Source organism: Heteronotia binoei, chromosome 8, assembly GCF_032191835.1.
Source record: "Heteronotia binoei isolate CCM8104 ecotype False Entrance Well chromosome 8, APGP_CSIRO_Hbin_v1, whole genome shotgun sequence".
In the NCBI taxonomy this organism is placed as follows: Eukaryota; Metazoa; Chordata; class Lepidosauria; order Squamata; family Gekkonidae; genus Heteronotia; species Heteronotia binoei.
In genome coordinates, this window is record NC_083230.1 from 80,630,579 (window position 1) to 80,644,235 (window position 13,657).

At 45.1% G+C, this 13,657-nt stretch overlaps 1 protein-coding gene across 2 annotated transcripts in view; it reads right to left on the reverse strand.

Annotated features, from left to right (window-relative positions):
• EP300 (E1A binding protein p300) overlaps positions 1-13,657 on the reverse strand; it is a 124,130-nt gene that overhangs the window by 34,254 nt on the left and 76,219 nt on the right. For both annotated transcript variants that reach the window (XM_060245391.1, XM_060245390.1), the window contains exons 6-9: positions 10,799-11,035; positions 9,491-9,584; positions 7,912-8,049; positions 550-667 (exon numbers count right to left, since the gene is read on the reverse strand). In XM_060245391.1, coding sequence (XP_060101374.1) covers positions 550-667; positions 7,912-8,049; positions 9,491-9,584; positions 10,799-11,035 — 587 coding nt within the window. The remainder of the gene's footprint in view (positions 1-549; positions 668-7,911; positions 8,050-9,490; positions 9,585-10,798; positions 11,036-13,657) is intronic.

Below are 13,657 nucleotides of genomic sequence, written 5' to 3' on the forward strand. Positions count from 1 at the left end.
ACCCACTAGAGTTGCACACTCTGACGATTTCACTTTCTGAGGGAGAACTAGTTTTTTAATATCTTTCCCTTACATTGCCGTATGCAATCCACTTACTTGGTACCACATTACCACAGCTGGAGCATTTCAGAAACAAGTCTGCTCCTCTCTGCATAACAGCATCCTGGTCATGCTAGGCTGTGACCAGGTCATTGAAACTGGTCTTATAAGCAGCTAAATACTTCCTACAATTTAGTGGTATTACTGAATAAATCCTTCCAAATAATTTATTTTATACATGTTTTAATGTTGGAGAAGAATATTACTTTCTTTTTTTGTGAAATAGATGAACAAGCCTGACACTGTGACCAAGTATTTAGAAATGGACTCATACTGAAGGGGAAAGTGTGATACTAGAAAATGATAGTGTTTAGCTACTGTGTAATATTGGGAAATAAACTGTCATATCTGGGCTCAGCTCCAAACACAGAATCACTTTCACACAAATGTCTACATTAAATTTAATATCCTTACACAAACCATGTTTTTTTATGAATCCCGACAACTCACCCTGCTATTTGCTGATTCATACATATCCCCTTCTACTTTCCGAGCATAGGAGACAAGATTAGCCATGCGCCTATCTTTTAGCGCTGCAGGGTCAGGAGTTGGAAATATGGCTTGCACTCTGCAGGAAAAAAATCAGCAACTATTTCAACATTTTCTCCTAAATACCTAGATCACAAAATCAAATGTCCCTTAATTGCTATACATTTAAAAGCAAACTAAAATCCCCTTCCCTCCTGAATGGGTCAGAACATAATACAATATGTGAAACAGTATGCCATCTCCCCTTCATAATCATGACGGGTCCCATAAAAATAATACCCTCCACTAAACAAAACCCTTTCCTTATAGCAAACCACCATCTTCCAATGAATCGCTTTATTCTTATATCTGAGAAATGGCAATATACTGTGGATTTTCATAGAAGATTTTTCATTTCATTTCATTTTCATAGAAGAATTTTCATTTCAAACTTGACAATCTTTTTCTTTTTTGTGTGCTCACTATAAATTCTCTTATGAAATGCTAGTGCAATATTCTTACTAAGGATCTTGAGTTTCATTGCTTTAGTTTGCAATGGCAAAGATCAAATAACCAGAACAAAGTCTAGGCTATAGTAGAAACCTCATTAAAGAAGCGCTCTCTCACAGTTTTACAAAAAGCTGTTATTGGTCTTGCTCTCCAGAACAGTCTGATACTATTCAAAAATTCTTACCCTTTTGAATTTGTGCCCTAAGGAGTATCTTGAGAACATACCTCTTCCATAAAGAAGAAACACCCTTAGTGATACTTAGTGTCAAGTCTGGCTGTAACTCTGGCTCAAATGTAGAACATGCTGGGTAGAACCAAAGTGTAACCAAATGCTGCTAGCAGATCCTCTCCTGTTTCCCCCTCCCTCCTCTTAGAGAATATCCCTGCTTTGAAATGATGATGTGTGAAAAGTCTTATCTGAACCTTCTCAGCCCAGGCTCGGGGAAGCGGAAGGAGCCTGAGAGCATCAAGGCCAGATTGGCCTCTAATCAACATGATAATGTATCTGTAACATCTATGTGTGAATGCTCTCTGCACAATTCCCCTACCCGTAGGAATCCCTTTGAAGTATACCTTATATGCAATGTATCTACTGTACGGCCTTTAGTCTTTTCAAGCCTTGGCTTAGGCCACAAGTATCCAGCATCAATAAAATAGTTTCTTTGTACCTACATCGACTCATCATTGAATCTGCAGACTTGACATTTTGAAAAGACTCCCTTTTGGAGCTCAACTGCCCTGGCAACTTTGTAACCTGATGGCCGAAAAGATTCCAGGAGACGGAGAACTTCCCAACTTGGAGGAAGAGCCGGCGGCACCTTGGCACGTCTTAGATGCCAGGCGAGCCACGGTTTCCCCTCCACAGTTCCAGCTCATGATCACCCCTCAGCAGTGGCAACCGCAGCCCTCCACCACCACAATGGACGAGGCACCCGCTCGCAGGGAAGCGATCATGACCCACCACATGAGGAGAGTGCGGATGACCGAGACGGAGCCCGACAACCCAGGCATCCTAGAGTTGGGCGAGGCCGATGCCACCCTTGATGTCCGAGAGCAGGAGGAGAACACCAAAGGTGAAGAGAAAGGGGGGGGAAGAGCCGCTGCCTAAGGACATGCACGAGGAAGACGCCCGCATGTTTCGGAACATGGTCCGAAAAGAAGTGGATGAGGCGATCAAGGGCCTGAAGGACGAGATGCAGGCTATGACCGCCCAGATATCCCGCGCCCTGGGGTTGGCCGGGCCACGGAGACCCCCTCAGCCTCCACCGGCTCGACTACCCACGGCCCCGCCACAAGCCCAGGCGGCCCCGCCGGCTGCCTCAAGGGACGGAGGGCGAGGCAGGGAGTTGGAAGCCACCTTTGACGGGGACCCAGACGAGATGGAATACTTTGCCATCCAGGCGAACAGCTACATGTATTACTGGGGGAACACCTTCCCTGACAAGTTCAGCTGAGTAGACTACCTGGGGTCAAAACTGAAGGGAGCCGCGAAAAGATGGTACGTAAGCCTGTACGAGGCCATGAGCCCGGAGCTGGACTATGCACAAACTTTCCTCCAGGCTCTGCTGGTCCAGTACGAGGACCCGCTCCAGGAGACGCAAGCTCTAGCTGCCTTGCGAGACATGCAACAGGGTTCCCGAACCATCCGGGAATATGTCGCAGAGTTCCGAACCAACACGGCCAAGGTGCGGGGGTGGAGTGAGCTGATGAAGATCGAGCACTTCACCCGGGGACTGAATGCAGGCGTTCTGGATCGGGCCCTCACCCAGGCAAGGCCCACTACCTTGGTAGGATGGATCCAACTGGCAGGGGAGGTCGAGACCAACATAAAATGACTGGCGATACAGCGCCAACACCAGTCCAGGAAGGGGCCGCTGAAAGCTCTCCCCCCCCCCAAGGCCGAGCCCAAGAAAGCCGCCGGAGGGGGGGCGCCTGCGGGGCTCCGCAAGTGCTTCCGCTGCAGAGACCCGAACCACCTCACTTCCAGCTGCCCAGCTCCCCCTAAGGTCCCGCAAGGGGGGCCGAAGACAAGCACCCCGACTCCCAAGAAACCGACTGGCCGCCCTAAGGAAGCGGCGAAGAGCAGCCTCGCCATGGTGGAGGAGCCGGAGGAGAATGTGCTGCTGTTGGCAGAGCTGAGCGACCTGACTTGGCCGGCGGGAAACGAGAACGACCTGCTCTAAAGGGTGCCAACCAGCAGGTCGAGGAGGAGCTGGCACCACAGGGTGAGAGTAACGGGACGTTTATATTTTGTAGTAGTGAGACTGCTGAACACTAAACTGAAAAGGTTCATGCAGGTACGGGCCCTAATAGACTCAGGGTGCAATCGGGAGCTGATCACCCCCAACCTGGTGGAAGCTCTGGGACTTGAGAGCTCGCCTTTACCCTGCCCGATGCAGTTCGAGCAGATGGATGGGTCGGTGATGCGAGGGGAGCTGTGCAGACTAGAGACTCAGTTTTTACCAAAGGGGATTGAGGAACACTGGGATCAGAAGTCCTTCGTCATTGCCCCCTCCTGCTCTTACCCAGTAGTTCTGGGGGTGGGCTGGTTAGCGAAGCACGAACCCCGCATAAGGTGGGGGGCACAGACTATCAGGTTTATAGACCACCTTTGCAAGACACACCTCTGAAACCCGGCCTGGGGCCCGCGGGCTCCGGTGGCCAGGGAAAGGGCGTGCACGTTGGTGGAAGAGATCCACGCCATCCCTAAAGCATACCAGGACTTGATGGGGGTGTTTAGTGAACAAGGAGCGAATCAATTGCCTCCCCACCGGGATACAGACTGCGCAATAGAGTTGATCCCGGGGAAAACTCTGCCCAGAGCCAAACTGTACCCTATGGGCTGGGTGGAGAAGAAGGAGCTCCGCAAATTCTTAGACCACAACTTGAAGAGAGAATTTATCAGACCGGCCACTGCCCCCCACGCTGCCCCAGTTCTGTTTAGAAAGAAGAAGGATGGCTCGCTTAGGCTTTGCACGGACTTTCGCGGGATTAATGCGATTTCCACAACCAACACCTACCCCATCCCCCTCATCCGAGACTTGTTAAGCACGGTATCTAAGGGCAAGAGATTTACCAAACTGGACTTGAGAGATGCATACTTCCGAGTGCGTATCAAAGAGGGGGATGAGTGGAAGACCGCGTTTAACACACCTATGGGACAATTTGAATACCTAGTCATGCCCTTCGGACTACAGGGGGCCCCGGGGGTATTCATGAAGTTTATAAACGATGTGCTCAGAAAGTTCCTGTTCAAGGGGGTGGTGGTGTACCTGGATGACATCATTATTTACTCACAAGATGAGCAGTCTCATGTGAAGTTAGTGAGAGAGGTGCTAAGCACCCTGCTGAAACATCAGCTGTATGCCAAGTTGTCGAAGTGTGAATTCCATAAGACAGAACTGGATTATTTGGGATTTCGGGTGTCTGAAAGGGGGTTGGCGATGGACCCGGCTAAAGTGCAGGCAGTGTTGGAATGGGCTCCCCCGAGGACACGTAGACAGCTCCAATCATTCCTTGGGTTCGCAAATTTCTATAGGACCTTCATAGAGGGGTTCGCCCAGATCGCCCTCTCGCTGACAGAGTTGCTAAAAACCAAGGGGAAGGGGCCAGAGGCCAAACGGCCAGGAGCCCGTCTAAATTGGAGTCCGAAGTGCCAGACGGCCTTCGATAAATTGAAATGCCTGTTCACTAGCGAGCCGGTCCTGAGCCACCCCGACGAGCAGCGGCCCTTCATTGTGCAATGCGAAGCTTCCGATGTGGCCGTCGGAGCCATACTCATGCAGAGGGATGGGGAAGGGCGACTGAAACCTTGCGCCTATATTTCCAGAAAATTCTCGGGCAAACAAAGGAACCGGTCAGTTTGGGACAAGGAGGCTTTTGCAGTAACTTTCGCTCTGAAAATGAGGCAGTCCTGGCTGGAGGGAGCCAAAGTGCCTTTTGATATTTGGACCGACCACAAAAACCTCGAAGCCCTCACGGGCAAGAGGAAGCTGACCGAGAAGCAAATTAGGTGGGCGGGATTCTTCTCCAAATTTGACTTCACTCTAAGGCATATCCTGGGGGCGAAGAACTTAGCGGATGCTCTATCTCGCCTCCCGCAATATGAGAATCAGAGGGAGGAGGGGGTAGACTCTCTAGTTCCCTCGTCTCAGGTGGCTGCAGTAGTAATCACGTGGTCACAGAAAAAAAGGGACTTGGAGGGACTAGGAACCGAGAAATTGGCCGCAGAGACTGAAAGGGAGAGAGACATCCAAAAAAGGGGGGGACGGGCTGTGGTATAGAGGAGAGAAAATGTACGTCCCCAAGACCTTAAGGGCGGAGGTATTGCAGTTCTGCCACTCTAACAAACTGGCAGGGCATTTTGGCTACATCAAAACGCTCCACCTAATCAGTAGACAATTCTGGTGGCCGTCCCTTAAAAAGGACGTGTCGGAATTTGTAACCTCATGCCCTATCTGCATCATGGCAAAGAGAAGGGGCGGTAAAGCCCCGGGACTACTCAAGCCCCTGGAAACGGCCAAGCGCCCATGGTCAGTGGTGTCCATGGACTTTATTGTGGAACTGCCGCCCTCTCATGGAAAACCGGTGATATTGGTGGTAGTGGACACTTTTTCCAAACAAGCCCACTTCATTCCCTGTGCCCAACTACCCACAGCTAAGAAATTAGCCCTCCTCTTTTTCAATCACGTGGTCCGGCTTCACTCATTCCCCGACAAGGGTATTAGTGACCGCAGCCCGCAGTTTGTTGCCAACTTCTGGCAGGAGTTTTGCAAATTGGTTGGAATAGAGCAGGGGTTGAGTTCCGCCTACCACCCTCAGACAGACGGACAGACGGAACGTGTAAACGGACTTCTGGAACAATATTTACGTTGTTTCATTAACCATCAGCAGTCCGACTGGGTGGATCTACTCCCCTTTGCTGAATATGGGTACAACAATAGCATGCATAGCTCAACCAAGGCTTCTCCCTTTTCCACTGTAAACAGGTATGAAGGGAAGCCCATGCCGCTATTGCCAGGAGGGGACCCCTCCCCTGAATCAACTTCTTTCGAGCAGTGGTGGCAAGGGCCGAGTGGAAGCTGGAAGGCAATCCAGGAGAATTTAGAGGCGGCCAAGGAGGCCTACAAAAAACAATATGATAAATCCCATGTTCCAGCTTGGGACTTTAAAGTAGGAGACTCCGTGTTTGTATCCACTAAAAACTTGCCACTCAGCCAACCCTCTAAGAAACTGGCATATAAGTTCCTGGGACCTTTCAAAATCAAGAGGGTATTAATCAGGTAACTGTAGAACTGGAGCTGCCAAAGATGTTTAGTAAAGTGCACCCTGTATTTCATTGCAGCTTACTCCGTCGGGACCCTGGGGCTTCAGTCTGGCATCTTCGAACACAAGCCCCCCAACCCATCCTGATTGGGAACCAGAATCACCACGAAGTCCAAGCAATCCTGGACTCTAAAATCAAAAGAGGAATCTTGTACTATCTGATAAAATGGAAACATTTCCCCTCCAGCAAAAATGAGTGGGTGGCTGAGAAAGACATATCAGCCCCAGATCTGATCAAGAGGTTCCATCAAAAATGTTCCAACAGGGCGGTAGAGGCGGCTTAGGGGGGGCAGTATGTCAAGTCTGGCTATAACTCTGGCTCAAATGTAGAGCATGCTGGGTAGAACCAAAGTGTAACCAAATGCTGCTAGCAGATCCTCTCCTGTTCCCCCCTCCCTCCTCTTAGAGAATATCCCTGCTTTGAAATGGCGATGTGTGAAAAGTCTTATCTGAACCTTCTCAGCCCAGGCTCGGGGGAGCGGAAGGAGCCTGAGAGCATCAAGGCCAGATTGGCCTCTAATCAACATGATAATGTATTTGTAACATCTATGTGTGAATGCTCTCTGCACAATTCCCCTACCCATAGGAATCCCTTTGAAGTATACCTTATATGCAATGTATCTACTGTACGGCCTTTAGTCTTTTCAAGCCTTGGCTTAGGCCACAAGTATCCAGCATCAATAAAATAGTTTCTTTGTACCTACATCGACTCATCATTGAATCTGCAGACTTGACACTTAAGAGGAAAAGGTTTCACAGAACTCTTTGGACCCTTCAGTCTTATAAACATAGCTGTCCATGATAATGCATTTGGAGAGAGCTACAGAGTCCACTATGTTTTATTACTTATTGTATTCTTGCACTGAACTTCAATTCAGCACTGGAGAATCAAACTGGTTTTGGTTTTATCCTGCTGGAAAGCTGCACCAAACACTGTGAAATTCATTTCAAATTGCCACTGAAAATCAGTTCAAATAAGTTCAGACAGTTACTTCACAAACTATTTGGTTGTCTTCTTTAATTCTAAGGAAAACAGCCTTTTACCATTTGATTACTATCTCAGATTGGGTCCAATCAATAAGCAGCAAATCTGAAGAACTTTATCACAACTTTTTTTGGGGGGGGGCAGGGGCAAAGGAAGGAATTTAGGGTTTGTTATTTTATTCTGGTTTTACCTGTAAATACTTTTAGCTATTATTGCAAGTTGCCTTGAACCACCAATAAAGACAGGCTATAAATATTTGAATTAATACATTACAACCTTTGGACACATGGTTATTTGCCATGGATAGTCATTAACAGCACTACCCTAACTCTGTATTCCTGCCCAGTACAAGAAAAAACCCCTCAACAGATACCCACCACATATGGCTGAAATGCAACCAAGATGATTTTCCTTCAGAAGTTTCAAGTATTTTCTATCTCTTACTCTTTGAAGTATACTGTCTTACTCTTTCAGTTCTTTTGTTCCTTGATGATTGAACCATCACACAGTAATCAAACACTTACAGTTTATGAACAAGATGATTTCGGAGGTCCTGAGTAATATCTTCATGCCATTGTTTTCGAATTCCAATGCCAGATGGATGTGTTGCTGTTGGCATGGCCCCCAGACTGGCAACATTAGCATTTTCATTCATCATGGGACTGAGAAAAATGTAACGGATGCTCAGCAGAGATTCAAAAAGTACCACTAGAACTAATCTACAGGTAGCACAGGGTATTGGGCATGGACATGGGCAGCCCATACTCAGCCATTAAATTCATTTAAGGAGTTCAATCCAAGAGAATTTCTTTCAATACTTTATAGCCTCAGGGGATTGAGAGTAACATTAAATAGTGTCTCCTGTCATGTGCCCTTGGAGTTAAATGAGAACAAACATCTAAACCCAAGCTCTTTACTGTGTTAAACATTCAATAAAATGATGAATGCTAGCTGTACTTCAAACTACTGAAGAAATAGAGAAACTACACAAATGTACACACTTGTATTTGATTTTCCCAGAAGTCTATTTGAGCTTCTTAGTTCTTAGTTGTTTTAGCACTTTTGCCCTCTGAGTCCAAAATTCAAGTACACCTAGAGCACAGAAGCCCCATCACACAGTGGCTCTGCTCAAATTCCTGGAGTTTAGAATGCTCAACTACTTTCATTTTGCTCTGTACTTATAAGTTTCCTTGAGAAAAAGAAATGTGGAGTTTTTTACAATTTAAGTAGAGATTCTCAAGCAATATTCAGGATTTTGTTCATTCCGTAATTCATGAAAAGTTCAGAATCCAGGAACTGTAAGCTTTCATTTTCACACAGATATGAAAATAAACTTCAAAATTTACAGATAGCCCCAATGTCTCATGAAATCTCGGAAGTCAAACTGGGTTCAGTAAGATTAACAGTTGTAGGGAGCTGCTGCACCAGTGCAGTTAGATCTTAGTCCCATAAAGTGGAACTAGAATTATTGAATGAGTAAATTTGCTTTAACATGCATAATTACAGGATGCGACCATTTTCTATGACAGCATATACATAACATTGAACATATCACACCACTACACTGAATGCATTATCTCACAAATTTTGTGTGTGGGGCAGAGGGAGGAGAAATCACTTCACATATATTTAAATGCCAATACATTCCAGCAGATTACAGAACTCGCTATTCAAATGATTTCAGTCGAACTACAACAAGCACATCAACTGAGATAGATGAACACCTATTAAGACAGCAGCTGTTGAAAGAAACCAGGTTCTAACAACTGCTTTATCTACAGGAAAAGGAATTTTCAGTTACAGATGCAGCCTTTGGCAAAAAGAAAACAGATTTCATATGATGTACTAAGTAAGCCAAATATAGTACACCCCAACACTAAGTCTACGCATCTTATTAAATACAATGACCTTGGAATGAGGCCAGCTGGGCAACAATGACAATACTGGAGTCCAAAGTTGATGTTTAATAAAGAAATTGTGGTCACTTTTGTTGTAGTATATGTTGTTGCAGTATATGCTAACTTTTGTTGTAGTATATGCCTTTTGATGAATTTTTTGCTCAACAAAACATTCCAAAAGTTATGATCCATATAAACAACTTACTTTTGTGAATTCATAGCTGAATGTAACATGGAGTCAGAAAGCAGACTCTGAGCCTGGACCCCAACACCTCCATTCACTCCCATGGGATTAGCATCTACATGGGGGGGGGGGGAGAGAGAAATCAATAAAATATGCTTGAGTGCACACTCTTTGTACTAGGTAAGCAAACATCCTGTGCAGCCATAGCACTCCTTCAATGTGCTTCAGGAGCCTGAAACAGTGAGTTTATTCTATTGTGTCCACAAAGCACAAAATTTCCAAACTTCCCACAAGATTATAGCGGCCAAGAAGGAAAGCCACCAGGTTACATACTTTTCCAGATTCACAGCACTAACAATTCAACCTACTCCCATTTTCCTGGACTTTAATTCAGCTGCTTCAAATTCTGTAACCTTTTATCTCTGAATTACAAGCAGAGAGAGACACCTTGTACCAAAATCAGTAAAAGACACTCTCCCTCTACTTGTTCAGTTACTCTTACGGACTGGGAGAAATACTTCAAAACAGTTATTAACAATTCCATCTCCTTGCCAGAAGGTCCTTTTCTGAACACAAATCCTGGTCACTTGGAAAATTGGGATCTTGTTACTATCAAGGAAATCTTCACCTTACTGGGAAAACTATAAGTTGAGAAAATACTTGGTCCTGATTGAGTTCCTGCCAAGCTCTTCAAGTTAAACACTGATTGGTGGGCTCCTTTTAGCTGCTGAATTCACTAAAAGAGAACCATAATATAGGCATTAAATCTCCTGAGGGATTCCTCAGGTTTTGGCCCAATGTGTGTATATTTTTCACCACAGGAATATTTAGCAGCAATTCATTTATACAGGAGAAAGGAAAAGGAATGGACTGAGGGATACACGCAAACTGCTTCCTCAACTGCTTCCCAGATTGCAACCTGCTTAATTCACTCCATAAAGTTTAAATGGAGCCATTCTGATCTTGAACAGGGGTGGATGGACCATGAAAGCTATTAGGAAACATCTCCCAGTGGGGGCCAGTGGCCAGTCACCCTCCACAAGGACAACCTCACCCAGGGCAGATGTACACCAGGCAACTCTTCTTGTTGCACCCATGCAGCTCTATGCAAGAAACAGCCCCTGTGTGTGGCCCTTCTTTGGGCCGTGTGTGGCCCTTCTTTTGGGCCATTTTCCCTTCCCAATCCACCCCGATCTTGAACATGGTACAGCATGACAGAATCAATAGATGTTTTATGTAGGAAGCCTATCAATCATTTTAACCTTTCTTCACCCAAAGAATAGTGATATATGTAACCATGCCTGGTCTTAAACCATTTTTAAAACTTACTTGCAGGATTCATGGGACGGAGTCCCTGTGGTGACTGTCCTTGTTGCTGGCTTTTCACTTGTGCCTGTGGCTGTGTCTGCATCTGGTTCCCTTGATATGTCAATCCAAGGGCAGCATAGGCTCGCTCAATAGAACTGGGGTCAATTTGATTGGTAGTGTTAATGTTGGGTGTTGTCTGCTGTCCCACTCCTACAGAACCAGAATTTCCAAGTCCTACTGCAGCACCACCTAATAATGCTGAAGGGAATGAAACCATTATTTAAAAGCATGGCAATATGTGCTAAAAGCAACCTTTGACTACCACAAAGACACAGAAAACAACTTGTTGAGGCACCCTGCTTTCCCAGAATATAGGTATGGTCAAAAAGCACTCAGGCATCCCTCGTACATGTCTGGATCCAATACCATCAATGGAACCTTAAGAAAGAGAGGAGGCAGCCAGGCATCCCTCCATGTTACTTAAATTCAGTTTAGACAAGAATTCTCTCAAATGAATGTATGTATTCAATTTTAATGTTATTAGTATTGGTATTTTACCCCTGCAAGGCATTCTGAGAGCCACTTTTGGCCCAAAAGCAGCATTAAAATATAAAAAATTTCCACAGATGGAAGGATTTCCATCCATAGAGTCATGACTTCCCAGTTCTTCCCCCTATTGCCTGAAATGTCCCTTGAAATGCTGCTCTTGGGGGGATCCTCTCGAAAAACACTGCAAAGAAATGAGGCCTGCTGAGAGAGGGGGAATGGCAAAATTTCCTCTTCCCTCTTGTAAGCATGGAAATTTTATTTGGAATCCAAGACAAAGTCTAAATCAGTGAAATGTCTCACTTATTTACAGTAATTTTATCCTTGTTCTGTCCATAACATCTCAAAGCAATTTCCAGGTTACAATAAAAATGCATTGAACTACTTAATACATTAAAGATTAAATTCAGCTTCCAAACACAAAATAAGGTAGTCTTCACCTATTGTGAAAGGAGACAAGTAACAGAGAAAGGGAAACCAATACCACCACACTGGGATAACCAATGAAACAGTTCTGCTCCTGATAGATGCCTATCACGCATCTGAGATGGTACACCAAGCAGCAAATCGCTAGCACTGTGTGATCATAAATATGCAGGGCAGAAAAATCTGGAGTTAATGTAGTAGACTGTTGCTATTGTGACTTTAAAAACCAATGAAAACACATCTAATTCTGAACAAAAGGGGAAGAAGGGTAAAGAGCTTTTCAGAACTTGGGGGTGCTGCTGGATCATGGCCGACAGTATGATGCTGAAGTTTCCTCTGTGACACATAGCACATTTCACCAGCTTTGGCTAGTATGTGAACTCTGTCCCTTCCTTGAAAACTGAGAAATGGCCAAGGTCATCTTTCCTCTGATCACATCCATAACTGATTTACATAATTGCTTTGCAACCTCTTCTGAAACTTCAGTTGGTTCAAAATGTGGCAGCTACATTACTGTTGGGACTGGATATAGGGGTTGTACAACTCCTGTGTTAAAAGTTCTGCACTACTTGCCCATCTGTTTCTGAGCACAATTCAAAGTGCAGGTTCTAACTTTAAAGCCATAAATGGCTTGGGGCCTCCACCCATACTACCCAGCCCACCAGTTAATATCGTCTTCCACCCTGCTTTCTGTGCCCTTGCTTTCAAAAGTTAGGCAGGTGACAACCAGATCCAGGGCTTTTCTAATGGTCGACTCTGTTGTTAAAATATCCTCCTATGTGAGGCTCACTTTACTTTCTTCTTCCCCATGCCTTGGCTGTTTTAATGTTATCTCAGTTTTTAATGGATTTGTTTTATTGTCTTATAATTGATAACTACCACAAGAAGGTTGTGATAGTTATCAACGGTCACCCATATCTTACTTCACTGTGACTTCTATGGGGAAGTGCGGGACTGTATAATCAAACCTATCCTGTCTAACCTTTATGGACTACCTGAGGCAAAATTGGTTTTCTTTCTGTTATCTGACCGATGCTCCCATACCACTAGCCTAGTTGCAAAGTACCTTTTGGCTGCCATAACAATCAGAGAGCAAAAGACTAGCTTCCCTTCTTGATGCTTGACTAGTTTTTATAACTGAAACTCTGTGCAACTTTGCCATGCTGTACTTTTTACTTCTATGCCAATAAAAGTATTTGGATTTGGAAATTGTCTAAATAATTAAGAGAGTGGAAGGGGTTTTGTTGTTTTTAAACAGCTGTCAAAAGGTCTGAAAAACTTTAATTCTCAGGTGACTAGCCACTGACTGGGATCACCACTGTGATCAGTACAGGATTCACTGAACTCACTCTCATGAACTTCATCTGCTCTCATTGACATCATCACTTAGCTAAGTCCAATTTGCTATACAGCATGGATGTATCATATCTTGCACATGACTGGCTGCAACCATTAAATGTAATGGGAATAAATGGTTGGCAAATCCACAACTGAAGGTTTAATATGGTGGCTGCAAACTTCCATGAAAAAAGCAGGATTAAGGGCAGATGCATGTGTGTGCACATGCATGTATTGTGCCCCCAATCATTTGAGCTGAAAAGAGAACAGAGAGAATTTCCAGCTCAACACTAGATACAGCTACAGAGTTGTAAATAACTAAGTTCTGAAAAAATTATACCAACTTTTCTGAACACAGCAAGAGCCAGTTTGGTGTAGTGGTTAAGTGTGAGGACTCTTATCTGGGAGAACTGGGTTTGATTCCCCACTCCTCCACTTGCAGCTGCTGGCGTGGCCTTGGGTCAGCCATAGCTATTGCAGGAGTTGTTCTTGAAAGGGCAGCTTCTGTGAGAGAGCTCTCAGCCCCACCTATCTCACAGGGTGTTTGTTGTGTGTGTGTGTGGGGGGGGG